Consider the following 27,979-nt stretch of genomic DNA (forward strand, 5'->3'; position numbering starts at 1 on the left):
AAATTAATAGTCTAAAAATATTTTGTTCATTGTTAGCTAATCCATTAAGTAATGTTAACAAATGAGACCTTATTGTATTTTTTCCATTCATGATGCCTAATACATGCATGTCACCAATGGATTCATGCTGCACATAGATATTAAAATCTATGCCATGTATTTTTCCATTCCTCACGAGATCAAGAACAGTGTAAACTCAAAAATATACAAGTGTACACAAATCTCAGAAGAAACCTCTTTTCCCACCAGCACAAAATCATCCATAAGACAATGGACGAAACAACAGACATTTACGAGTTTACAAGTCAAACACGTTTATTTAAGATAGTTTATGCCTTCTTTTGTGCTGCAGCTTTCTGGAGCTTCTTCGTCTCGTGCTTGATGATCTTGTTCCTCTGCAGAGAGAAAAAAAACAGGTTAGCTTGTAATCATATCTTCTGACAATGCAGCATCATATTCAACACAATATCTTTTCAGTACTACAGTCCAACAAAACATACCATTTTCTTGGCCTTCATCACCTTGTAGCGATCAAAGTCAGACATTGCAGCCCTCTGTTAAAATAAAATTAGCATGGTAAGAAAAGAGATGAAGCAGATCATTATCTAGCATGTTGCAAATGTCCCATGAATCAACCTCGAAATTTCTAGGTCAGGCTAAAAGATGCTATTCGTTCAACAATCATCCAAATAACAACTGCGCATAAGTGCAAGAGATTTGAACTGGCTCTGCGTGTTGTTTTATACCTTCTTTCTGGCCTCAATTTTCTTGGCCCAGCTGCTTTCTTCCCACTTCTTGTTGATCTCAGCCTTTTCCCAGGCGCGCCTCACGTACTTCTGACGGGCACTGAAAAACCAAAAAAGAAAAGGTGATGAGTGAAACAAACAAATTAACTAGTGCTCAGGGCGAAAATGCCCCCAAATGTGACAAATGCCACACTTAAAAAAAAAATAAAAATGTTTTAGCCAACATTTGATGGTTTACTACATTCCAATCATCCAGATACAGATAGACCCTTTTCACAAGACTGTGATGACGCGTTTCAACTAACAGCTTTGTAAATCCTCAAGTTTTTTAGATTTAGATTTTTTTTTTTAAATGTAAACACTTAAAACTATACTGTATATCATCACCTTTGCATCAAACTACAAAAAAAACGAGTTAATGCAAGGCTGTTTCTAATACGGAGTCTATGGGAGGGGGACAATAAATTAATACTAAAAGGCACCTCAGAAATGTAGAAAGAAACACCAAATACAGCCCTTTCAAAGTTTTAAAATAACCTCTGACGTTGGTGTAAAATGTTGCAAACACAATTTAGAGAAAACAAGAAATAAATTGACATTTGAAAGAGTAAAATCGAGATACACAAGAACAACTGATGATCAAATACTACTACGAGACCGACAAATACATGGAATGTATCCATAAAATATGAAAAACACGCTCCAGACACAAACTCACCTGTGAGGTACTTTGATGACGTAGTCAGTGAGCTGCATGCACTTGAATGGCATTCCTTGTCTCTTCACTCCAGTGCATGGGCCATCTACCAATGCCTTTGGAGAATTAAAAACAACCTCTGTTATCACTCTACAAATCTGCCATGTGTAATTTAACCATGCCATATATTTTCATTAAGCTTTTTAATGTGAAAAGACTGTGCGCCTCATATAATACAGTACAGCAGTATTCAAAACTCACCCTGTTTTGGTCAATGACATCTACTATTGCCACCAGTTTGCCCTCGTGAGGACCGAATGCAATAAAGGCAACGCGGCCGATCTCGACAAAGCGCTTAAACACCTGGAAATGAAGATACAGGACACAGGAGATGAGTTTTGATGCATTTTCAGTTCAAAGTTAGTCCAGTGAGAAAATGGTAGTGATAAAGACGGCATTGCTTTGTGCGTATACAATTATTTGTTTCCCGGGCATTTAATTGACGTCTCAACTTGTATATTATAAGATATAAGTACACTTATCTAAATAATAGGCAGAAGTCTCTAGCTTTATGTCCACAGCACAACTGTCCGGCTAAGTGACCAAGCATGCCTCCATAAGAACAAACTGAACTCAGCACGGCGTTCCCGTTATAAAACGCATTCATTTCAGGGTCTTGCATCACTTGGTGGTAATTAAATGTGAAACACGACTTTACAGTCTAACGGCTGATATATGTGTAGACTCCGGTAACTCCGGCCTAACCCACTCCACCACGTTGTTTCAAGACGTGTCTGAAGCTTATCTTCTCACCGATAGCGCTATAAGCTTCACTTATACTACAATGATACTATATGTGTGGTCATTGTGTTATTAAAATACGTTTCCGATGCTTTCTTGGCCTGTAATATTTCATAAAACACTATATTTATTTGATTTTAGACTCGGCGTAAGTGAGTTCACTCACCATGATGGCAGACCGTGGTAGAAAAAGGACTAAAGGACTTCCGCTCTGGAATGAAGAGACTTCCGTTTGAGTACTGCGCATGCGCGGCGTCTACAAACGTGTAGGACTGGAGGAGGATTGTGATGTAAAAGGCATTGCAGCTGTTTATTTTCTTTTTTTGAACAGTTTATCATATACAGTTACAACAATGTGCTGTGCCAGTGTCTTTTATTATTATTATTTATTAAAAGAAAGAATAATTACAGGCAAGTTTAAGCATACGTAAACGCTGCACATAAAAAAATAAATAAATCAGTGATATCAGGGATATCGTAACTAAGTCGTTTAAGCAGTTTGATACGAACTTTTCAAAAGAACTAACATATCCGAATTGCACTGTTAATAATATGGTTAGGAACAAATCACAGAGTAAACATATTATTTTAGAAAATCGTGTGTACTTGTAAATAATGCAGTAACGCTATATTAAGCAAATACATTTTTTTGGTGTTTTGTGCTGAACTGGTCAGCTTCCAATGAACGCAGTTTAGTGTGTGACCGCTGGGTGGCAGTAACAAGCACACGGCAGAGTCTCACAGTCACACGTAAATACACTTTTTACATTAAACGTGGCAGATTTGTGCTGAAAGAAAATTGTCCCAAAAAGGTTTTCAGGAGGCTCGTTGGTCTAGGGGTATGATTCTCGCTTAGGGTGCGAGAGGTCCCGGGTTCAAATCCCGGACGAGCCCTTTCTTTTTCAGATGCTTCAAATGCTCATCACTGTCACAACAATGGCAATTAAATGATAATTTATTTAAATAACGTATTTAATTTAATAAATAATAAAATAAAATAGTATGTTCTCAACAAAACCCTACTTCATTAATTATTTGTTTAATCTTTGTTGGTTTTCAATTTAAAATATTATATATATATATATATATATATATATATATATATATATATATATATATATATATATATATATATATATATATATATACATACATTTACCATATCCTTGCTGACTAAGTATCAATTTATTTTAAAAGAAAATTCTACAAAAGATTTCTATTTTGAATAAAAACTGTTCATTTTACTCATCAAATATTCCTAACAAATGTAGCCTATATCATAGTTTCCAAAAACTATTTTCAACAATGATAATAAATCAGCATATTAAAGGATTTCTGAAGGATCATGTGACGAAAACTGTAATGGCTGATGAAAATTCAGCTTTGCCATCACTAGAATAAATTATATTTTAAAGTATATTCTAATGGAAACCATTATTTTAAATTGTAATAATATTTCACAATATTACTGTTTTTAATGCAGTTTTGATCAAATAAATGCAGCTTTGATAAGCATAAGTGACTTATTTAAAAAGTATTTAAAAATCATACTGATCCCAAACTTTTGAAAGGTATAGTGTATATAATTTGGAGAGTTCCAAAGGTACTGCATAACACTTGGTTGTACAGAGATGTGTGACCTCTGTAGGCTATAAATGAAAATGAATATGCGCTCTAACCAAGAGTGGGTGAAAGGTTCATGTTTGGCCCTTAGGGACCTTCTTTAACCACTTCCCTATTTGCACTGCCTGTGTTTCAGTCCTCTTTCTCTCAGAAATATGTCAGTGATGACAATAAATGAGGAACTATGAGAACAGGTCAAGAGGAATTTGTACTTACACAAAGGAGGTAAGCTGTGCACGCACATCTCTATACGTGTGTGTTCATGGAATAAAGAGATAAATGTTAGTTCATGCGAGTAGAACTTTTTTCCTTTACACACTGGAAAATTCTATTCTGTATTACTTGCTTGTGGTTGGTATCATGTTAAATACTCTTTAATTACAATAGAAAATATAGAAAATGTTTAATAAATATAAGTAAGGATCATGTAATCATATTGTGAAATACCCAAGGGGCATGTTCTAAATATTAGACAAAAAATGTTCTTACACAAGAGCCAGAAGAATGGTGAGAAAACAGATGGAAACAATAAAAGAAAAATTCTAGGCATTATTAAATCTTAATGTGTGCATTTTGTATCTGTTCGTTGTATATCACAGGTCGTGGTGGATTTCCAGTTGGCTGCCGTCCTGGTGTCCCACCTCGCTCTCCCATCTTATACAATCAGAAAACAAAATCCTGAAATGTAAGTGTATTGTGAGGGTAACTCCTAAAAGGTTTCTGATCCCCATACAAACCATTCAACATCTCTATTGTATTTTCAGCAATCAAAGTGAAGTTTACTCAAGGATATGTTCCCATATCTAATGGCAACTACATATGGACTCTTGGCTTTAATGAAAGAGAAAGCTCACCTGACCTCTCAGCCTCAAATGGAGTCCGAAGCCATCAGGTCCCACTGGTGCTACTACATGGTTTTGGGGGTGGAGTGGGTCTGTGGGTAAAAAACCTACCTTCCCTTGCATTGGAAGGATGGCCCGTGTTTGCACTAGACATGTTGGGTTTTGGACGCAGCAGTCGACCGACTTTCGGCAGGGATGCCAAGGATGCAGAGGAGCAGTTTGTACAAGCCCTGGAGGACTGGAGAAAAGCAGAAGGGTTGGAATATATGATTCTTCTGGGCCATGATCTTGGAGGATATGTGTCTACTGCATATGCCCTGAAATATCCACACAGGTGTGTTAGGAAATTACATAACATTTTAGCAATCCTGAATCATTCAAGGATACTTTTAATGTCTGCTATAATGATTTTATTTTATTTTTTTTTCTAAATGATTATGTTACAGATTGAAGCACTTGGTGTTGGTGGAGCCATGGGGATTTGCAGCAAGACCAAATGTTCAGGAGCATTGGGTTCCCATCTGGATTAAAGTATTCGGGGCAGCAATGAATCCATTTAACCCTCTTGCTCTGCTTAGGCTGGCAGGCCCACTGGGTATGAAACAGTGTATCGTTAACTTAAACTAAAACTAGTAAAAATCACTTTCAGTAAATAAAATAGAGCTGAAATAACGTAAAATATAAATATTAATTGAAAAACTTAAACCTAATTAAAAATGAGAACTTTTGCCATACTATTGTCTGTGTTTTTTTTCCTTTAATAAGAAATATGCAATGAATCGCGAGATATAAATTCACAATGTGAGAAATAAGGACGCATTTAGGAAAAACAAGTCGCCTCGCAATTGTGATCCTATAAAGTAATATCGCGTAAGGTCATCACGGGAAATAAATAATAACCATTTTATTTTTGTATGCTGATTTGTAAATCTCTATGTTACTGATCTATCTTTTTCGAATTTATTTCTCTTTCAGGTCCTTTGTTGCTACAGCTGTTGCGATCAGATTTTAAGCAGAAATATGCGTCTGTATTTGCCGATGACACAGTGGCTGATTACATATACCATGTGAACGCACAAACAGCCAGGTACAAACCGCGAAGACCGGGTGGAATAACTACTTTCTGACCTAACGGACAGAAATTAAAAATGTTTAGCCTACTAATTTGTCTTGTGATTGGGCAGCGGTGAGACGGCGTATAAAAACATGACAACCCCATACGCCTGGCCTCAGCACCCCATGATGGATCGTGTGGAGATGATCAGTCCCTCTCTTCCCATGACCTTCATCTACGGATCACGGTCCAGCATCGATGGCCAATCAGGAAAAGCCATTCAAGAAATGAGACCCAGCTCACACACAGAAATCATAGTAAGTTTGATTTCAGTGATCACGTTGTTTTCACCTTTAAAACTCCCCACAGTCACCTTTTTCTTCCTAATTCCTTCAAGGTCATTCAGGGTGCAGGTCACTACGTATTTGCGGACCAATCGGACGACTTCAACCAGGCTGTGCTCAAGATATGCAATAATGTCAAGCACAATGGGAAGGATGAATGAGAGAGTGAGAGAGAAATGAACAAAAATTGCATGGTGGAGAGGGTAGGCTATATGAGCCCAAGTCTTGTAAGGGACAGGAGGATTAGATGATGGTTTGAAATAAGAGACAGAGGAAGAGGAGGTAGAAAATATAAAGTAAAGAAAGATGAAAAATTGCTCGATCATTTATAGCTTTCTGCAAGCGTGCTTTACAAAATAATTCATTGAGTAGGTAAATACAATCTCACAACAACGACAAAGTAATTTACTGTATTTAAGAAAATCTCCAGTTCTTCTGAATTTCAGTATATTACGCAAGCAAAAATAAGATTGCAAAAATAAACGGATTTGCTTTTGAATGCTGGTTTGCTTTTATTTATTGACAGAAAACGCGCCCTCTGGATGAACAGTTTAATGTGTGACCGCTGGGTGGCACTAGCTGGCAGATGCTCACAGTTACACGGGGGGGGGTTGGGTTTGAGTGAGAGGTCGTGTTCAAATCACGGACGATCCCGTTGTTTTCTGATGCTTTAAGTGGTCATGACTTTGTCAGTGGCAAGGGATATGTCTAAAATGTAATCTTATATATCCTCCTGAGGCCCCCCCCCAACTGAATTGAATATTTTGTTCATGTCATTACACTGTTTAGAGCAGTAGAAAAAATGGAAAATTACAATTTTTGAAAGTTTTTATTCATGGTTTATTCTATGTCCTCTGTAGAGGACACTAGGACTAAGTTTTTCTAAAAATAAAATGGCATGAATAGACATCAAAAAGGCAAAAACAATGTTTTTTTTTTTTAAATCACCAATACATTTTTAGGTTTCAGGATTTTTTTTCTTCTAAACTTTGTTTAAGGATGATTCTCAAATGTTATAAAATATTATAACAAAATGATTTGATATACCATTTTGTTTTATGCAATGTGTGTAAAAATTTCCATAAATTTCATAAAATGGTTTTCCCATTAAACACAGTGTATCTATACTGTATCTAATTTGCATATTAATGGTTGCTGTTGGGACAGCATGTTGAAAAAAATAATTGTCATAATGGGAGTAATAATTAGCCAGATTTTCATAATATCATCTAATATTTCATAAAATAGATATAATTTATTTTCCTATTCAATTATGTCTCCCAAAATGCATAATAAACATGCTTTTAGTCCCGGTGTCCTCTACAGTGGACATGTATGAAATGATGTCCCGTTTCATAACAGGAAGGCATACTTGAATTTGAAAACCCATAACATTTTCCTGAGATGTTGCTTTATGACAAAAAATGTGAAAATTATTCAGATTTAAATGACAATTACAAAATATAATCATATTTCCATAAGGATGTCAAATGTTTCATCAAATTAAATTTAGCCATCTTTAAAGACCCAGGAGAGGGTGTGGTCCTGGTGAAACGTCCAATCATTTAGTATCTCTATAAAGCCCTGAATGTGCTCTGTACAGGACATCCAGACTTACAACTGTGACATGTGAGGTCTCAGAGAAATTCACTGAAATAGAATGTCCACTACAGAGGCAAAAACTCCATGCTGAAAAACCAAAGAATTTGTGGGACCTGAAGGATTTTCCTGAAGAACAAGCAGGCAGTTTAAATGTTCAGGACAAACAAGGGACTCATGAACAACTTTCACTAAACAAAAAAAACACAGCTGTGGATCACTCAGATAACACAGTATTAAGAATCAAGGGGATGTAAACTTTTGAATGAGGTCATTTTTATAAATTCAACTATTATTTTCTCTTCTGGACTTAAACATGTAAACATCTTTTATGTGAAATATCTTATTCAGGTCAGTACTAAATAAGAACATGCATTTTGTATGATACCTCTTATTTTGGTAAAAATAAACATTTTGCGTTCTGAAAGGTGTATGTAAACTTTTGACCTCAACTATTTCCTTTAAAGTTGTTTGCCTAAATTAATTGAATTTGTTGAAAGAGAAGTCAATTAGTATTCTGGTGAGGGTGTGCGCTGTGATTGGTTGTCCTGAGAGCCTGGCCGATCTGTAACAGCTGTAAGTATTGTCTCGCTCCCTAATACTTACAGAAATATTCAGAAAATTAATAATATAAGAATAAACGAGATCAAATTACTTTGAAAAAATCCTGTGTGAATACAAACTTGCCTTTGTCAGAAGTGTGCTACACGTCTTTTTGATTGCTGTGTGACTTTCTATTACTCTTTCTCTATGTGAATTAATAGGGTTACAACTGTTGGCCTCATCCCATCTGGAGGCACAAAAACATTTGATTTTAAGTCTGTTAAGGGGAGATATGTCAACATTTTTCTACCTGGGCGTGGGAAATACCTCACTCTGTGTGAAGTCGAGGTGTTTGCAGGTGAGAGATAAAAGGAGAGAGAAGGTGGTTTGTTTGTGCACGTGTACTGTATGTGTCGCTATTAATGATGCCTTGATGTTCTGATTTCATTGGCAGATTAAGTGCAACAAGATGAAGTTACACCTCAGTCCACTGATTCCAGAAGCAAAAAACAAAACAAAAAACAGGACAAGCACTTCTAAGCCATACTAATATTGCACTTATTATCCTTAACATGCAAGTTAAAGTAAAGGTTTAAAAAAAAAAATTTTTTAAATGCCTTGATTCTTAGCCCCAAGTTGGTCCAGGTGGACCATCCTTGAAGAAAATGTGCTGTAAGTGAACAATTTTATATGTATCTATTACATGGGCAGGTTGCATAAACTGCCTAGACTAGTCTAAACAAAGTTGTCTTTTAGGCTAATTTCTTTTCTTAAAGACTGGTCATTAAAGGCAATTACAAAACATTACATTGGCCCAATTAGAATCATAAAAATGTAAGACTAATTAGCTCTCGGGCTAACTGCTAATTAGCCAAAATAGTTTTTAACGGCTATGTTTAGGCAACTGGCCCATGGTTTTAAGGAACTGGTGATTTTGTTAGAATAAGTGTTACCCATTATATGTTTGTATATTTAGGCTACTTGTTGCAGAAAAATACCCTTAAAAACATCTCCTTTTTACTTATCTTTGCTTTGCACATGAATAATAAAGAATGGCTAAAGTGTTGTATGTTGTTTTTCATGTTCATGAGTCAAAATGGCCCATCTGGAAGTTTATAATGAAGACGAGATATATAGCGATTTGTATGAAATGTGCTCACAGCCGATTTGTGATGTTGACAGCATTAAAAAAAGCTGGAAATAGTGGCAAAATTACACACTTAGGTCCAGCACTCACATTAAACGCTATTCACCCCTAAATGTTACATTTTATTAGTACCTTAAAGTTACATATTAGTACTTTAAAAGTACATTTTAGTACCTTAAAGTTACATATTAGTACATTTTGAAAGGGTAACGCCTGCAGTGACAGCTTTGATTTGTTTCTGAGTGTAGGCTACATGCCTTTTTAATGTCACTCCCCTTTTAAAACAAAATCATTTGTACTCAATTTCAGAATGTAGAAATAAGTTCTAAATTATAATTAAATATTACGATTTCTTGTTATATTTATCTTCGGTTTTTTTTCAAGTATTGAATCCAAAGTAGAAAAACCTTACACGTTGCTAACTTTATGAAAGTGTCAAAGATAAAATGCTGTATAAAATCAACATCACATGTTTTTACATTCAGAAAAAACAGCACTAAACATATCTTATATGATATCAGTCAGTTGCATATCCATTAAAAACTGAACCCTGGTGCGTTAAATGCGTTATTATTTTTAACCCGCTATTTTGATTGCCCCAAATGAAGGCGTTAAATCGATAGCCCTAATTTATTGGCTTGTGTCTTATATCAACATGATTAGGTAAAAGGTATTGCTCTAAAGTACTGCTCTCTTGTTTTTTGATCTACTCCAGTATTAGGCCGGATGGAACGGCCTCTGAAAATAACCGTATTTAGGTACCACATTTAGCAATATTTGTGCATGTCACTGTGTTTTGGTAAAGCAATACCACTTTAACAGGTAAGGAAAATAAACATTACAGTTTTTGCTTAAACTGAGATAGGTTCTGTTGCAAAATTAAGTAATTTTGACCTCAACTGATGAAATAGAAGTGGCCGTTTTTTGCCAACTTGTTTAAAACAGAAGTGAGTCATTTGAAATCATTTATCTGATTTTGCAACACACCTCCACATGTACAAACACTTAAGAGACGAGCACAAAGGAAACCACATATTCAATTACACTTAATTGTTGGAATTTCTTCCAAAAATTGTCTTGCTTCTCACAGCGTCTACTGTCTCACATCAATTCACTTTCACACCAGTTACTAACCAAACAATACATTAAACACACCTTAATACAAAAAACAACAGTAAGTATAAACACACGGCTACAGTGCATTAGTATAGTCCTTTCTATTTTCCAGAGGCCTACTTAGACCCCCAATTTAGACTTTTTTTATTTTACAGACTAGTATATTGTCTGTAAACAGACATTTATATTGTTAATATTAATATGACCAACATAGTGTTAGAATTAGTATAAGAATTTGATTTAGAGTTAGTTGCATGTAATTATGCATTATTTACTGTTATTACTACCATAAGTACAGGTAACGTAACAAAAAAAAGTGTTACCATATTTTTTGGCTGTATTCATTTTTCATTGTGTTGAAATTTCTTTTATTTTTATTTGATTTTATAATATTCAAAGTTTGGATAAATTAAAAACAATAAGTGAAATTAATCTGTTTCTCACAAAGAAAAGGTATTTCTTTCTTGTTATATTTTTATACGTTATTTTTGTGTGAATCAACACTTTTATACTTTTCAAATATACTGTTAAAATACAATACGTTTGACATTACATTATATGTGTTTATTAACAGGCAATATTTGCACAATAGTTTATTTTCAGGGGCATTTCGTCTACTCGTATATAAACACACAGCATGTCAACCAATAATTTTAAATACTTTAAATGAATCAATCAATGGAAGTATATTTTCACTATTAACAATTGTTACAGTGCATGTGTTAAATACAAAATGATCTGCAAATAATACAAGATGTCTTAACACAAATTTTGCTCTACTGCTCTCTTTTAAAACTTTTATAGCATAGAATTCATTTCTGTTATCAAACAGGATGAAAATGTTTAGAAGACAAACAACTTAATTCAACAAAGCAGCACAAAATAATAAAATCCTTTGCTAATACTGCAAAGTAATATTGAGGATACAGAACAAACCTGATTACCAATTAAAGCAGGATTCTAAATATAACATGTTTTCAGTTTGCCACTGATATTTTGGCAATATTTTAGTCTATTACATTTGAGACAACTTATTCTGTGGCATTGTTGTGACAGTGATGAGCATTTGAAGCATCTGAAAAAGAAAGGGCTCGTCCGGGATTTGAACCCGGGACCTCTCGCACCCTAAGCGAGAATCATACCCCTAGACCAACGAGCCTCCTGAAAACCTCTCTGGGACAATTTTCTTTCAGCACAAATCTGCCACGTTTAATGTAAAAAGTGTATTTACGTGTGACTGTGAGACTCTGCCGTGTGCTTGTTACTGCCACCCAGCGGTCACACACTAAACTGCGTGGAGCTTTTCTTTTTTTGTGAATTATTTAGAAGTACTGGAATTGTTCCTAAAAAAAATACGTTAACTTTTTTTCGTTTATTTCATATACCAGATGCATTACGTATTTATTTAGTAAAGCTCATTTGTAGAAAGCTATAATGTATTTTTTTTACCTCATTCCTTTCCTTCATAATTCTTTTCCAAGATATTTAAAATATCAGATATTCGTATAAACCCTCACCCCAAATTCAATGTTTAGATTCTACATCTTGAGCCAGCTCAAATAAAAGCAACTAATGGAATCTTGTGCATTTTAATCAATGCCCCACACTGATTATACTATTTAACCAGTTCTCATGAAACTTTTTTTTTACATGTATTGAACCAATAGCAGATCCCCAAGAAAGTGAAAGTAAAGTAAAAACTTTTTAACTTTCCTAACTTTACTTTAAACGTGGTCAGATCAATTGTTTGCTTAGACAACTGCTGTTACAACACCTGAGATACAATTGTAACCAAATAGACTGTTTTCATTTAGACACTGCAAAGTAAGAGAAGAATTGTGTAACATTTGACTTTTCCCCCTAATCTGGATAGGCTGCATCCTTCATTTGCCCAAAATACCAGTTACATTCACAAAAACTGACAGCAACATTTGTAGCACCCTAACTTATTCTCAAAGGCCGTTCTATTCTCATCTAATGAAATTCACAAAATTTAGTTTAGTCTTTAGTATAGTCTTTTAGCTTTGCTTGCACTATTTGTATATTAGGCCAGTTAATTGCAGCTAAAACAGAAACAATAAAAATAAACATGCAACCTCACTGAATGTTATTCTAAAACATGTTTAGTGCAACAACCACAACTCAATGATGGCAGCCCTGTTAAAAAACACAGGGACAGAGAAATACAGAGAGACACAGCAATCAAAAAGGCAAATAGCATACCGAATACTTTTGTCAAAGCGTGTGAAGATCAACAGTGTGTGTTGCATATCTTTTAAATATGCAGTTTCCACTATATTCTTTCGTGAACTTGGGTGTTTCTACAGAAGAATGTGTACAAAAATCAGATAGACCACTGCTGTTACAACACATGAGAAATAGTAATTGTAAATATGCTCAAAAAAATCAACAAACACTTCACAGACAGCAGAGACACACGGATCCTGTGGCAAACCATTCAGACCATCACTGACTACAAGCCCCCGCCACAGGCCTGTGATGATGACACATCCCTCCCCGATGCACTCAACCACTTTTATTCACGATTTGAAATGCAGAATGACACACCTTCACAAAAACTGCCCACACCTCCCAACGACAGAGCGCTCTGTCTGTCTCCAGCCGACGTAAGGAAGACGCTATCTAGGATTAACCCACGCAAGGCTGCGGGTCCTGACAACATACCTCGCCGTGTTCTGAGAGACTGTGCCGCACAGCTGACAGATGTCCTAACAGATATCTTCAACACCTCGCTGAGCCAGGCAGTCGTCCCCACATGTCTCAAATCCACAACAATCATACCGGTACCAAATAAAGCACCTGTGTCCTGTCTAAATGGGAAGTTGTGGCCTAATGGTTAGAGAGTCAGACTCATAATCCAAAGGTTGGGGGTTTGAGTCTCGGGCCGGCAGGGATTGTAGGGGGGAGTGAATGTCCAGCGCTCTCTCCACCCTCAATACCACGAATGAGGTGCCCTTGAGCAAGGCACCGAACCCCCACTGCCAAATTCAGCTCCAACTTTTGCTGATGCAGCTCCAAGTTTGCTGATGACACAACAGTGGTAGGTCTAATCAGCAACAACGATGAAACACACTACAGAGAGGAAGTGGCACAGCTGGCTGAATGGTGTGGCACTAACAATCTGTCCCTCAATGTGGGGAAGACAACATCACAGAGGTTGTGATGGACTTCAGGAGAAACTCCGTTGACCACCCCCCACTGACCATCGACAGCTCGACTGTGGAGAGAGTCAGCAGCACTAAATTCCTGGGGGTGCACATCACAGAGGATCTCACCTGGACCACCAACACCATGTCACTCTCCAAAAAGGCACAACAGCGCCTACACTTTCTCCGCCGGCTGAAAAGAGCAAGTCTCCCTCCACCCATCCTCACCACATTCTACAGAGGCACCATTGAGAGTGTGCTGACCAGCTGCATCACTGTCTGGTACGGGAACTGCAGTGCTGCTGACCGCAAGACCCTCCAGCGGACAGTGAACACAGCTGCAAAGATCATCGGTGCCCCTCTCCCCTCCATCCTGGACATTTTCCTTACACGATGCTCCAGCAAAACCAACAGCATCCTGAAGGACTCCACCCATCCCTCCCACAGTCTCTTCCAGCTCCTACCATCAGGAAGACGGTACCGGAGCATCAGAGTCCGCTCCGCCAGACTGCTCAACAGCTTTTTCCCCCAGGCTGTGAGAGCCCTGAACTAAAATCATCCCACCCCCCTCTGAAACCCATGCAAACCCCTACCTCCTGAAACATGGATCACCCCCCACCACACCACACAAAAAACTGTATGAAACTTTTTTTTTTTGTGCAATTCGAAGTGTGCTACACACAGGTGAGTGGGCCTGTACAAACCACCTGTAGTAACACACTCTCCTCTATGTGCACTAGACACTTTACACACACTGCTGCGTGTACACAATCCCACAAAAGACACAGCAATATATGTATGTTTACATGCTCATGCACTACAAATCATCCTGTACTGTTCCCCAACCAGCTGCTTGACTCAAAATGTTTCTCTTTGCACATGTACAGTATTTGTGAAGCATTCGTATAGTTTGTATTTTTTAGTTTGTATAGGGTAAATATTTATATATAGTATACTTATAGTTAAAATCTGTCAGTAGGTTAGTTGTGTATAGGTTTATAGTGTTTTTTACTTCATTGTTGTATGTCTGTATTTATGTAGCACCGTGGTCCTGCGAGGCACGACATTTCTTTCCAATGGATGTCCCCACATGTAGCAGAATGACAATAAAGCTCAACTTGAACTTGAAAAATAGTACAGTAGTGAAATGTGAATGTTTTCTTTGCTGAAAAGTAAGCTTTGTGTATTGTTAGGAATGTTTATAGCTAAATTCACACATAGAATTAAAACTGTACTTTTAAATGTAGTATTTAGTTCTACTTTTAAGGAGGTTTGAGCTGTTTTGTGCCACATTGATTGGTGTGCGTTGTTGCCTATGTTTGTTGTAGCATCACAGCCTATTTGTATGTGAATGTCCAAACTTGACCTTTAATTGAGAATATTTCTTACATAGCACTGATTACAAATATGTTAATTTAGCCACGTGCATATTTGGAAATTTAAAAAGGTTTATTTGTTTTCTAGGTTTGCCCAAACACTAACCACGCGGCGGCATATTCATCGAACACTATAAAATCAATTGCGCATGTCTTGCGCCGAAATAGGAAGTGTTTTTTTTTTTTATCTTTTAGTAAAAATCGTATTGAGGAGCTCATGTTTCATTAATACTGACTTTAAAAAAAATAAAAAAAAAATAAAAAGGTTTCTTACACGTGTTATACAGTTTGTCGTGTTACGTTCTACCAGCTTTATCTCGTTGATGTAAGTCACGTTGGATTCAATGCGGCGCTGCCTAAATTACGCGTTAAATGCCTTTGCTCTTGTGAATATTTTAATTAACAGTTTTTCTTAAATCAACTGTCTATTTGTGATCAGTATAAACTGTAATATTTACTTATTTTACAGTGCATTGAGGAGAACTGAGCTCATTTATGCGGGATGCAAGTTTAGTTAACATACAAATGCACGTTTTTGTTAACATTAATCGCGGTTGGCTTCAGTAATGCTTTCGTGCAGCGGCGTTTCGAGGATCAAATTGAAGAGGGATTCGTTTAAGCCCAATAACAAATTAGAGCCGAACAAACGCAGATGGAATAGACCTAAAACTGTGTCTGGTTTAAATCCACTTGCTGATCGTGGCATACAGGTACAAGACCAAGCCAGTTCTCCAGCTCCGGGGGCAGCAGATGTCGTTTCCCCAGAAAGAAACGCAAAGAAAATCTGCGCCACAGCCGACCGCGAACCACCGTCCCAATTTGACGGGCAAGCGAGCGCCAAACACGACGCTCATGCGGAACATGACGGCTGCGGAGGGGGTTATAATCAAGGTACTTTCCCATCCAACTGTCAAGGGCGAGGAACTGAAGTTCAAAGTACCTGTATTAGGAGTCAGCCACCGTCCAAAAAGATGCCGAAACGGTTGTCTGAACATAGAAAAGAGTTTTTCTACCGTTTGCGTTTAGCTTTATGCGTAAAACGTCGAAATGGCGGGAAGCGTGTGATCCAGGGTCCGACAGAAGTGCAGTGCCGTGCTCTGTCGTATATAAACAGTAACGTGTCGGTTGAGTCAGATAATATTTCTATTAAATCCACGATCTGTGGGGAATCAGGGGGACAAACTCCACCTGCCCAGCTAGATCCACAGTACGATCAAAACACTGGCGGCCCAGATTATTTGGGGCAAGAAAAGCCTCGTGCCGGAAGGGGAAGTTTTGGTGGCCCTGATGGACGGGTGAAAACTACCATCAAGACGGACGCTCGGCGAGCCCATGCAAGTAAAGCCAGGCGCGCTCTTTCTGGACAAACACCAAGTAAGGGTCAAGACGTGCCTATGCATACAAATACCGGGGGTGCTTTAGTGGAAAAGTGGTATTAATTTCCAGACCTCATGTTTCACAGGCAGCAAAAAGTCAGTTGGGGTAACTTAAGGCCCTTCAAGAAGTAGAAGAGATCAGCAAGAGTTTATCATAAGGGCATTTGCAAAATTGTATTGATATACTTCTTAAAGTGATACTCCACCCAAATAAATGAAAGTTCTCTTATCTTTACCCTTACCCTTATGCCATCCCTGATGTTACTTTCTTCAGATTAACAGTTTTATAAAATAGTCCATGTCTGTGAGTCTAGGCTATATAATGCAAGTGGATTGATACCCAAAAGTTGATGCTTGGAAAAACCACACAATGTGATTGTAATGGTAATCCATCTGACCCCAATGAATGAATCATGAAGTGATGCTTCATAGGTAGTTTATAATTAAGTGTATTCAAGCATTTTTCAGATATCGTTTCAATTCAAAAGACAATTCAGTTCATTCACTGACATCATATAAGCAACATTATGAACAAGGTTGATGTTTTTGAAGCGTCAACTTTTGGGTCACTGTCCACTTGTATTATATTGCCTCAGAGAGATGGATTTTCCTTCTAAATCTACATTTGTGTTCATCTGAACAAAACAGGCATATGTCCAGACACATGAGGATGAGTAAATGGAAGAATTAAAATTTTGGGGTAAAGAATTCCTGTAAGATAAGGTAACACAATTTAATGGAAATATCATGGTTTTGGGAGATGGTTATAGTGAGGCTCTTTATATTAGTATTGCATTTTTGCTCTCACCCTTATCACCTTCTTTGTCTCTGATTGCAGATATCAGTTCAAAACTTGAGCTGAGACAACAACTTAGGTCAGACACAAGGAAAGACCTAAGACAAAAAAAAATTTGTGCTGTGCTTTGTGTTATGTAAAATACACAACTCTCCCTTGTAAGAATCTAGCCCCTTTACTCAGTCACAGATCTAGAGCTGACCACCCCAGCCAGACTGTGTGCCAGAAAGATGCTGGTCATATCACAGAGTCCCCGACCACGATTAATTGTGAGTGATTGACCTAGCCTCTCGTGATTTCTCATGTGTCTTACCAGCAGTACTAAGGCAAAAGAGTGCAGTGCTTAAGGAAAGAATTTGATTTTCTTGTGCATCCTCATCTCCACGGCATCAAGGAGTGTAGAAGTAAGATTGCCAACCAGTCCTGGGCAGTTTCCACACCAACCCATAGCTGTGCTTCTTTTTCATCAGGTGATCCACCATCTGGAGCTACGGGCAGCACGTACGTTTCAGACACAACTGAGACTCCTGGTGGATCCGCCAAGGATTGGGATGCTTGTCTTGCAAGGAATCCAGACTGCGAGAGTATGAGACAGACCGACGTCGAAAGAACGGACTTTGTACTCCCAGGGTGTCATGACAATGGCCCTGTCTTGCATTTCTGTGAGAAAGACAAGGCCTGTCCAATGACAAACATCTCTGAAAGTCCTACCAGCCCAGCGCGTCGTGTACCACCTCTAATACTTAGACGGGTTGCGGTCAATGATTTTGGTTTCAGAGGTGGTGATGATGGGGAGAAGAGTGGTCATTCACTGGATGAAGAGAAAGAGGAGGACAGTAGTAATGAGGATTCTGATGGTGACGTGAACTTGCCTGAGAGTTTCTCCTGCCAGCGAGTGCAAGCCTACTTATTTTTCCCTCAATCATCATGCGCTCGCACATACAAGACCTGGCCCTTCCCTAGAACGGGCCCTCCTAACGAACTCAGGTCACCGCTGCACACTGGACCCCGCTGGATTGTGACCACTTCATTCCCTGCCATCGTTCAAACTTCTCTCAGTCCAGCACCTGAATGCTTATCATATAAAGACATTCAAAACGAACTGTCCAAGCCCACAAAGCAAAGCAAAAGCAGTGATGAAGCAAGAGAAGTACTGGAGGGGCAACCACTTTGTTCATTTGTGCCAGGTGAGACCACATTGGCAGTGTTGGAAAGGACTCAGAAAGGTAGAGCACAAAGTCTTAATCCAAGTTGTACAGTGACACAGGACAGTTTTATTTTGAGACTTGCAGACCACAACAGTTGCAGTTTAGAAAGTAGAGACATACTGGAGCAGCAGCCTTCTGCATCAGGTAAAATGCCGCCCACTGGCACACTTGAAAAGACTACAAAAGATCGAGCAGAAACACTTAAACTAAGAGGTACATTGATGCAAGATAGTTGTATTTTAAAACTTGCAGACCAAAACAGTTGCCGTTTAGAAGCTAGAGACATACTGGGCCAGCAGCCTTCTGCATCTGGTGAAAAACCGCCCACTTGCACACCTGAAAGGACTCCAAGGGGTCTAGTGCACAGTCCAAAAGTCATATTGACTCATGTTTCCAAACCTGCAGGTCCTGAGTCAAACCAAAGTCTAAAGAAGGCTTTAGGGGATGTTCTTGAGTCCTCTGTACCTGTAGTGACTGAACAAGTTAACATCTGCAAATTTAATGGTCTTGGCTATGCTACATCATTAGAGGAGTGTGGTCTTTTAAAAAATCATTGCCTGCTCAAGAAGTCCGATCAGAAAGATCTCTCAAGTGGGTCTGAAATTCAGGCTGATTTCATAAGGGAAGAAAATCAAAAATTGTCCAAAGATGTTTCGGATCTCGAGATCAGTACCCGTCCTGTTAGTCAAACCTCGAGAGCTCAGTCAGTTGAGGATCAAGAGTGGAACGAAAATAGTGACGGACAAACTCTCTATAACCCTGGGTCGCTTTCAGAAATATTTCTTAAAGTAAAAATGCTAAAAGCACTGCATCCACCTTTAGTGACGATAACTGCAATGGACCATGATGCTGATAGTGATGCTCCAAATTCCGTCACACTGCATACAGCTGGCAGCAGTCCTAACTGTTCAGTAGAAGAGAAGCAAAAGCAAGAATTTGACAGGTGTGCAATCACAGACTCCTCTTCTGAAGATGAAAACGAACATGTCACTAGTCTGTCATCAGATGACTCTGTGGAACATGATGCTGCTGTGATCTCACAGTCTGATGGTGATGGGACAAGTCTGATGAATGATGAAGAACAAGGCTCCACCCCTCAACAATTTCCAGCAGTTGCCGACAGCTTCCTGGATGTTTCTCGAGCATATGAAGAAGATGTCCTTGTACTGGATGTGATACAAGATGATCCAGAGTTGTTTGGGGCTGTTGTCACTAAAACTGTGAGTAAACAGGACGCATCAGCCGAGGAGAATGGAAAGACACCGCCAAAGACAGAGAAACTACAAACGGGGAACCATTGCAAGATTGTCTGGGACCTAAATGCAGATGGGTAAGTCAATTAAAATATAATAATTGTACATAATGATAGATCTTTTTGCCCAAAGAAGGTCTTATGACTGAAAGATTGCTGTTTGCATGGATTTCTTCTTTTTTTTTAAATGATACATGTAGCTTTAGCATTTGTTCTTTTTCTTAAATTTGCCTTCATATAATTATTTTTTTTTTTTAAGCTCCAGTGAATCTTGGCGAACTGCTGCAAACGTCAAGACTGATTATATGAAAGATGGCGGTTCTCTAACAGGTCTGACTGAAATATTTTAAACCATGATAATTTGATTTTTGTTTCTGTTCTAATGCTGATTTATGAGTTTAATTAGTGTGTGCAAAGGTCCCATTGTCTTTATGGATAAAATTTAGTTGTCCATTAAATATTTAGGCTTTTCCTATCTTATTTTTACAAAAAAGTGACAACTTCTGTTTCTCACCTACAGTTAAGGAGACAGACAATTACAGAGCTCAGCCTGTCAAGGAAATGAGTACTTCAAAGTCAGAGGTCAGTTTGAATGTGTGTCTGAAATATTTTGTATTTGTAATTACATTGCTGACAATGTAACAGCATTGTGAGAATTTAATGTGCTTTTGATTTGGCTATTATGTTCCCAAAGGGTGTGTCGTTAGAATAATTGTGGGGTTTCTCCTCAGGCAAAAGTACCAGTAACATTTTATGGGAAATCTGTTTGTTGCTGCTATTGGCACAGAAATTAAACTGTACTTTTAAAAGTCATTTTGTCATTGTGATGAGCTAAAGGGTTGATATTTGACATCTTCTTCTTCCAGAATGCCTCAGACTGCAATAACAACCAAGAGATGAGACAAACAAATGGAATTGCAGTAATAAACACAAGACTTATGATGGACACATGCAGTAACGGTAGGTCAAAAACAAACATCAACGGGTTCTGTGGCACTTTAAATACAGAAAACCTGAGATTAATCTACCTTAATTGTTCATAATTTCATTTAAAGTCCCCCTGTGGTGAAAATCAAGTTTTTTATGTTTATGTCAAAAATAATTTAGAGCAAAAAACCCATTAAGCTGTGGTTTAATGTGAATTTAGATTCGCTAACTTGCATTATAACCCGTGGCAATAGTGGAAAAGTAGCTTAGAGTCAGACCCACCTCTCCCGCATTGGCGTCTGCACTTCACACGCGTTTGCTCGAATTAAGAATCACAAACAGCTGCATTCAGTCTTAACGGCATTTTAGCCCACAATATCGTCAAGTAATTAACTTTAACGAATGTTACAGTATTCATTGTAGTTGTCCGCTAGTAAAAACATAGTTTTATCAGTCATTATCCGTGTATGCCATTTTTTTGCGTTTACTACAGTTCAGTGGATCAGGAGGTGCTGGCTGGTGGGACAGAGTGGAGGAGGGGCTAATTTGCATATTCATAAATCTGCATATAGTAAATGAGGCAAGGGTGTAGAGTTACATTCAAGCTATTTTAAGGCATGAGAAAATTTTCACAATAAAAAAATATTTAAGTATGTAATTTTGATGATCAAATAAGTTTTAAGGGATAAAATATTTGACTACAGGGGAACTTTAAGAATTGAGTGTATCTATCTATATATATATATATATATATATATATATATATGTATGTGGTCAAATTAATCTAAGCAAAACTGTCGCATTCTGTTTTATGTCCAAGGGTATGAAGTAACTCCAAAAGAGACTTCCACTTTGAGAACTTTAAACATTAATGTGAGTATACTCTATCAGTGACATGGATAGATGAGATAGGCTGTTCATTCTTCCATTACATTACTGTTTTTGAATGCATTATCTGCATATTAGCACATTTCCAACCAAACTTCTCTCTGTGTCTTCAGTATTGTTGGTTCTACTTTAGTGAATATAACTCCTGCATGCGAAGTGTCTGTTGGTTCCTGCACGTACCAAGAGATGGAGATGAAAAGGTGTGTAATTTCATTCTGGTTCAGTGTTTTTTTTTCTGTAGTTTTTTTATATAAGAGTGCCCCCTTCTGGTTAAATTCAGATTGAGTCATGTGTTTGTAGGCTATGATTGTCTTGAGGCTTGTTTTTTATTATTTCAGTTCTGCATGGATACAGTGGAGAAGTTCTGTCATACTGGGAAACACGCTCTTATTCTACGAGCAGGTAGTGGGAATTTTTTTAAAGCAGTTATGCTGATGAATAATCCCAGGTTGACTGAATGGCTTTTCTGTCTGTCTTCCTATGTGAAGTGGAGGTGTTTATGGGATATTACAGCAGTTGTCCTCCCAGCGTGAGTTTCAGCCAGGAGATTGTCAACTCTATGCTGTCGTCTCTCCTTAATTTTTGTTTGCTGGGAGAATTTGAGGCAGTCATTAACTTGCTTCTCAAACACAAGAGGCTGGTAAGTGTGGTTGCTTGGAATCATTTGCTTTTTTGGAATCTAATTTTAGATATATAATACTTTATTTTTCTCATGTCAGCCTCCACCTGAGATTATGTTAGCCGTTTTTAAACTTGTGATGGAAAGAGGGCTGATTAACTCTGTACCTGAGCTCATTCACCTCACCGCAAAGGTAATGCTCACATTCAAAGAATCAGATCATAGTATTTTATATACGGAGTTAAGAGATGGTGTCCTATTGCATCTTATTTCAGATTAGCTTTAATGTCCATTTAATGTGTGTTTGTATGTTTAGATTGTCGAGGCAGGATGTGTATTCAGTGTGGATCAGTGTGAGGTCATGCAGAATCATCTCCAAATGATGCAGGTTCCTAGACAGCAGATGGACATTTTCCTTGCTGTTAAATGCAGGTATGCACCCTCCCATAGCAGATCATTTGCATTATTGGACTTTGTTGTTTTATCTCATTACATTACAGTGAAACCATCATATGATATCGCAAAAACATTGTTATATTTGTAGAGCTCTGGCAACTAATCCCCATACCTCCGAGCTGTCAGATCTGGCCCAGGCTGTTGTTAGAGTTGAGGTAAGATCACTACTTCATTTTCCATAATACTTCTGTAGACACATACACTTTTTGCTCCATTCTCATTTTTATATACTGCCATTAACATAAAAATGTCATTATTTTCAGTATAATTCATTTGTGCAGAGGTTTTACGTTTGTGTGTGTGTGGCCAGATGCTGAAGCATCAGGAAGACTGGGCTGGACTGGCTCTATTATTTTGCGATGTTTGTGTGGGATCACAGAGTCAAATGGAACTTCTCAGGTTTTGCTGCTGTGTTACCATGGCACTGCTGAAGGAGCTCAAAGGCAAACTTACCCTACCGTATGAGCTGTTTGCTGAATCAGGTACACATTGTGAAGTAATTCATATGTACAGTAGCACTCAAAAGTTTGGAGTTAGAACAATTTTTAAAAACCTTTATGAAAGATGTCTGCATTTATTTAAACAAAAAAACATTGACAACATTTTTGAAATGTTATTACAATTTAAAAGAGCTGCATTTAAAATATACACTATACTCAACATTTGAAGTGGATCAAAACCTTTCATTTCATCAAGTTGTCTTAAAACTAGAGATGCACCGATTGACCAGCCAGTGATCGGAATCGGACGATTTTTCGCATGACCGGCCCGGTGACCTGCCGGTCAGTCTCACGTCTCGCCGATCCTCCTATTAGTGCCAGCAGCACAGGCAGTGACGTCACACCCACGCACACACTCAGTCGCATGTAAACCAAAGACTGTAAACACGTCGCTTCGCGTGAGAATGATTCTAATTTTAATTGCGTTCAGTGTAAACGCCGACCGATAATGTATTTATGTCGTGCCAGATGAGGCTTGCACTGCCTGAGTGATTATTTATTAAATTATTTATGCATTTGAAATTTAGCAGTTTAAATGCATTTATGGCCACTTCAGATGCAGTTTCTGTTTCCTCGGCAGTGGAAAGATAAAGTTTAATACTAATTTCATTTGAATGGTAACAGCTCTACAGTTTCTTATTATGCTAACTGAATGAATTGAAAGTAAGAATTTGATGTGAAAGATGACACATTTAATAAGGTTAGGGGGAAAAAAATTACCATTTATAAGCAGTGGGAAATGACATCTGTTTTGTTACAGCAACTCATTTTACGTTAGCCATTTCTTCCTCTTTCCAGTCACAGAGCACTTTATTTACTAAATTTAGTCCAGATTGGGGGAATTGTAATGTTTAATAATTTCTTTTATTATGTAAATTGAAATTTGCGTAGATTTTTGTTGATGCTGTCAATTCTTAGAAAGAAAATCGGAATTGGCAAAAAATCGGTATCGGCAGGTCACACTTTCCAAAAAAAAAAATCGGAATTGGCCAAGAATCGGCCATAAATCGGAATCGGCCAAGAAAATTGCAATCGGTGCATCTCTACTTAAAACCTAAACCAAGAATTATTCTTGTCTTAGGACAACTTTGATTAACTTATTTGATCCACTTCAAATGTTGACTACTGTATTTTAAAAATGTGATTCAGTATCACGTGTCAGTGTTGAAAAGTTTTACATGCTTTTTTTGTGTCTGGAAACTGGAATATTTTTTCAGGATTTGGTGATGAATAGAAAGCTCAAAAGAACAGCATTTATTTAAAAGATAATTTTTTTTTTTTTTTACTTTATAAATGTCTAATACTGTCACATTTTAACTTTATTACAGTCCTAATCAATAAAACGTTTGGATGGTACTGTAGGCTTTAATTTGTCTACCATACTTTTTGAAAATGTTTTAAGTATAGGCCTTTACATCAGGGTGTGCCACGGTTATTAATAAATAATAATAGATTAAAAAATATTCAAATAATTCAAATCTGAAGTCGTTTAAATATAGTCAGTTTCTATTAAATGAAATGTCCTAGGTTTGCTGTTTTTAAATCATTCATCAATTGGAAATTGAGTATTCAGTTTCTGAATGAAATTCTGTTAAATCCTGTCCTGTCTCTGAATAAATTCAGTTATCTGAATTAAATCCTGACGGGATTCTTAAAATGAATTGTTTGAAAGGTTCGGGAACCCTCGTTTTTTATTTGGATTGTCGTCTGTTTCTGTCAGTATGTCAGCAAGTCTTGTCCAATGACAAGATAAAAACCATCCTGGGGAGAATTGGAGTCTCTCTGATCTTCAGGTACCACAGGACACGAGATTGGAATAAGGTGGGAGTGTGTCCTGTTTGTGAAAGCCTTCTATACAGCAGTGAACCTTTGACTGACTGCTGTGTGTACTGTATGTCTTGCATGTGCTCAGGGAGTGAAGGTGGTCAGTGTGATGTTCAGACTGCACATTGAGTTCATCACGCTGAAAGGGCTTATGGGAAATGAGAACAGGGTGTCTCGCTGTCAGCTGGTCACTATGGCAACGGAGTTCTTCCTCCATAGCGGGAGTATTGAGGGAGCTTTGAAAATGCTGAGAGGTAAAGGGGAAATTTTGTGTGTGCTGTTCAGAATCAGTAAATAAGGGATCATTTGTGTATGTGTTTCTGTTACTTCAGCTGATGGCTGGTTTGTGAGCTCCAGCGTGTGGCCTTGTGAGCAGGCTGACATTGAAAATCGAAAACTTGTCCTGACGCTCTTAACCGGGAAGACATCACATAGAGACACCTATGAGATTCTTACCAACTTGCCTGGAATCAGACAACCGATAAGTGAGTTATTGCTAATCATCATCTTTCATTGTGATGTACTACCATTCAAAAGTTTGAGACCAGTAAGATTTTTATTTATTTTTTTTAAGAATTTTCTTATGCTAGCCAAGGTTGCATTTAATTACAGTAAAATGCTTTAAAATGTATAAACTTTTTTTCTATCCTATTTCTAACGGTATTTATTTGAAATGTATATATTTACAAATGTTTTAAATGTCACATTTTGTCAATTTAATGCATGTTTGCCAAAAAAAAGTATTAATTTATTACAAAACACCACAGACACTTCCACAAACAAAAATATATACACTACCATTTAAAAGTAAGATTTTTAGTTATTTTTTTCAGAGAAATTAACTTTTATCCAGCAAGGTTGTTTTATGCATGTATGTTTTTACCTCAGAAAGTTCAAGTTCATTTTATTTGTATAGCACATATACAACAGCCAAACAGGCTGACCAAAGTGCTTTACAGAAGATACCACATACACAGAAAAACAGACCAGACAAAATTTAATATAACCCGATTTAAAAAAAAAAAAAAAAAAATTATTCATTGTAGTTTAGTCTATTACAATTAGGACTGTCAGTCACTTTATTGACTTAAATTGAATTAATTTCTTAATATGCTGACTAATTGATTGAATTTAATTATACTGCATATGAATTCAACTTGAATTCACATTTTCAGATGGTGTGCAGATAAACGAATATGCTGAAACATTCAATGCTCATCTGCATCTGTGCTTGGTAAAGCAGACGTTACCAGTTGCTGCAGATATCCTTGAGTTCATGCTATTACATGGTATGGTGCCTGAAACCCTCCAGCTACAGAATCTCATTCATAAACTGGGCAAACTGAACAACTGGAGCCGTGCCAGGGCACTTTTTAAACGTGAGTAAGAACTTCACAACATCTCAACTGTAGCTGTTGCCTCACCTGAACTGATCATACAAGAGTCATTTTTAGTGAACTGTTTACAGTCACATGTTCCGTCCAACTGTCAGTAAGTTAATTATTTTAATTAAAAAAAAAAAAAAAAAAAAATTTACCTGATTTTATTTGTAAAATGTGAGCTGTTTTTGATGCAGAATTCAGTATTGCCCAGCATGACACCAACACACAGAATATCCTGTATACTGTTTGTGTGTGTGTTCCAGGTGCTCAGTCAGCAGGGTTTTACTCTGCAGTGGTGTGTGAAAGAGACTCTCTGTTTCTGCCATGTAATCTCAGTGAAATTGAGATGACGTTGGCATTTGAGATGTTCATGACCTTTATTAATACTAAACTACTGTCCCCTGCTGGAGCCTCCCAACCACTTCTCATTACGCTCAGACGGTAAGTGTGTATAATAGACAAATGAGCTTGCAAGCACTTTAATAATTATTCATGATTTGTGAGTATGTGAGTTGTTTGGTTTAGGCATGCCGATATTGAGGATGTAACGGAGAGTGTGTACTTGGCGGCCGGTTGTCGGCTTCTCTCCGCGGCTCTCATACCAAACCCCAAATTGAGCATCCGCTACACAGCTGTCAATAAAAGCCAAGAACAACTCTTTCACCTGGACCGTGCATCTGCCCACAAATGGTTTTTGCAGAACGAGCGGTGGGCACGAGAGATTTGGGCAAGCTAGCACACACACACATGCTTGTGAACAGTCCCAAAAGTACCAAATGTCTCAGTCTAATCAAAGGTTCATTTATATGTTACAGACTGTTGAAACTGAGACTTCTCGAAACTGGTTGCAGTTTTTTGTGGTTTGTTTTATATATTTCTTTGTTAAAACATTATTGAAGGACAAGACTGCGACGTTTTGAGTTGTAAAAAGAAAGGTTTTGTAATATTTAGTTTCATGTTCTTAACAATTTCAACTTCCAGAGATTTACATCGGAGTCTGCAAACTAAAGTTGTTCGTGTGGATAGAAAAAAAAACAATTAACAACCAAAAAAATAACTGTTGTATATATTTATATATATAAAAAGTTTAGAATTTTTGAAACTCGCCATTTTTTCTACTAAAGGCTTTGATAAAGATTTGACAACAGAGTTACCATTTGCCTTACCTATAAGAAATTGTCCAATTAATTTGGTGATTAAACTGCAAAAACATGGTACACCTGGTAGCTCTGAAAGGCACTTATGTACATTTATATGAAAGACATTTCCATCATTGGATACAATTTTGTCTAGTTCTGTAGTGTGCACATTTCAGTTTGTTCAGTTTAACTGAAAATAATTACAAATAAATTTCAAATCAATACCAATCTGAAGTCAGCTTCTTATTGTATTTGGTCCACAGGGAGACAACACCATGTTTTTGTTTTTCAAGTGCCATTTCTTGGCATTTTCTTTAAAAAATGAGAATACGTTGCTGTATGTATGATACTTTGTCAGACACCTTTATTTAGTCATGACCAACGGAAGTCTGTGTGCACAAGGCCAAGTTTTCTTTTCACTGTTGACACTGATTTGATAAAAATGGCTCTTAAATATGGACAGCCAATAAATAAGAAAAATGTTTTTTTGAAATCGCTTTGAAAATGGAGTGTAAATCCAATTTGGAATTCACTCATTTGAACTGGAAAATAACTCC

The 27,979-nt window shown here is 37.4% G+C and overlaps 3 protein-coding genes and 1 long non-coding RNA gene across 4 annotated transcripts in view; 3 read left to right on the plus strand and 1 right to left on the minus strand.

The window, feature by feature from the left end:
* The window catches only part of LOC306847517, a 779,007-nt gene that overhangs the window by 745,852 nt on the left and 5,176 nt on the right, over positions 1 to 27,979 (plus strand). The window lies entirely within an intron of this gene.
* Positions 298 to 2,467, minus strand: LOC306847642 (large ribosomal subunit protein eL14-like). The gene is made up of 6 exons (XM_079381705.1): positions 2,411 to 2,467; positions 1,705 to 1,806; positions 1,465 to 1,559; positions 747 to 846; positions 501 to 554; positions 298 to 395 (listed from the first exon to the last, which is right to left on the minus strand). Exons 1-6 carry the CDS (start codon positions 2,411 to 2,413, stop codon positions 330 to 332), a joined length of 420 nt encoding a protein of 139 aa, XP_079237831.1. The 5' UTR covers positions 2,414 to 2,467; the 3' UTR covers positions 298 to 329.
* Positions 4,002 to 6,604, plus strand: LOC306847645 (1-acylglycerol-3-phosphate O-acyltransferase ABHD5-like). Its single transcript, XM_079381708.1, has 7 exons — positions 4,002 to 4,092; positions 4,467 to 4,552; positions 4,632 to 5,043; positions 5,156 to 5,304; positions 5,685 to 5,796; positions 5,894 to 6,080; positions 6,161 to 6,604. Exons 1-7 carry the CDS (start codon positions 4,052 to 4,054, stop codon positions 6,266 to 6,268), a joined length of 1,095 nt encoding a protein of 364 aa, XP_079237834.1. The 5' UTR covers positions 4,002 to 4,051; the 3' UTR covers positions 6,269 to 6,604.
* On the plus strand, positions 15,905 to 27,648 carry LOC306847644 (uncharacterized protein). The gene is made up of 19 exons (XM_079381707.1): positions 15,905 to 16,429; positions 17,698 to 19,765; positions 19,947 to 20,017; positions 20,208 to 20,269; positions 20,554 to 20,647; positions 21,435 to 21,487; positions 21,616 to 21,702; positions 21,841 to 21,904; positions 21,991 to 22,142; positions 22,222 to 22,314; positions 22,438 to 22,553; positions 22,666 to 22,732; positions 22,888 to 23,059; positions 24,798 to 24,898; positions 24,990 to 25,155; positions 25,234 to 25,386; positions 26,077 to 26,280; positions 26,547 to 26,724; positions 26,809 to 27,648. Exons 1-19 carry the CDS (start codon positions 16,027 to 16,029, stop codon positions 27,017 to 27,019), a joined length of 4,515 nt encoding a protein of 1,504 aa, XP_079237833.1. The 5' UTR covers positions 15,905 to 16,026; the 3' UTR covers positions 27,020 to 27,648.

The sequence above is a fragment of the Barbus barbus genome, assembly GCF_936440315.1.
Source record: "Barbus barbus genome assembly, chromosome: 27".
NCBI classification, from domain to species: Eukaryota; Metazoa; Chordata; class Actinopteri; order Cypriniformes; family Cyprinidae; genus Barbus; species Barbus barbus.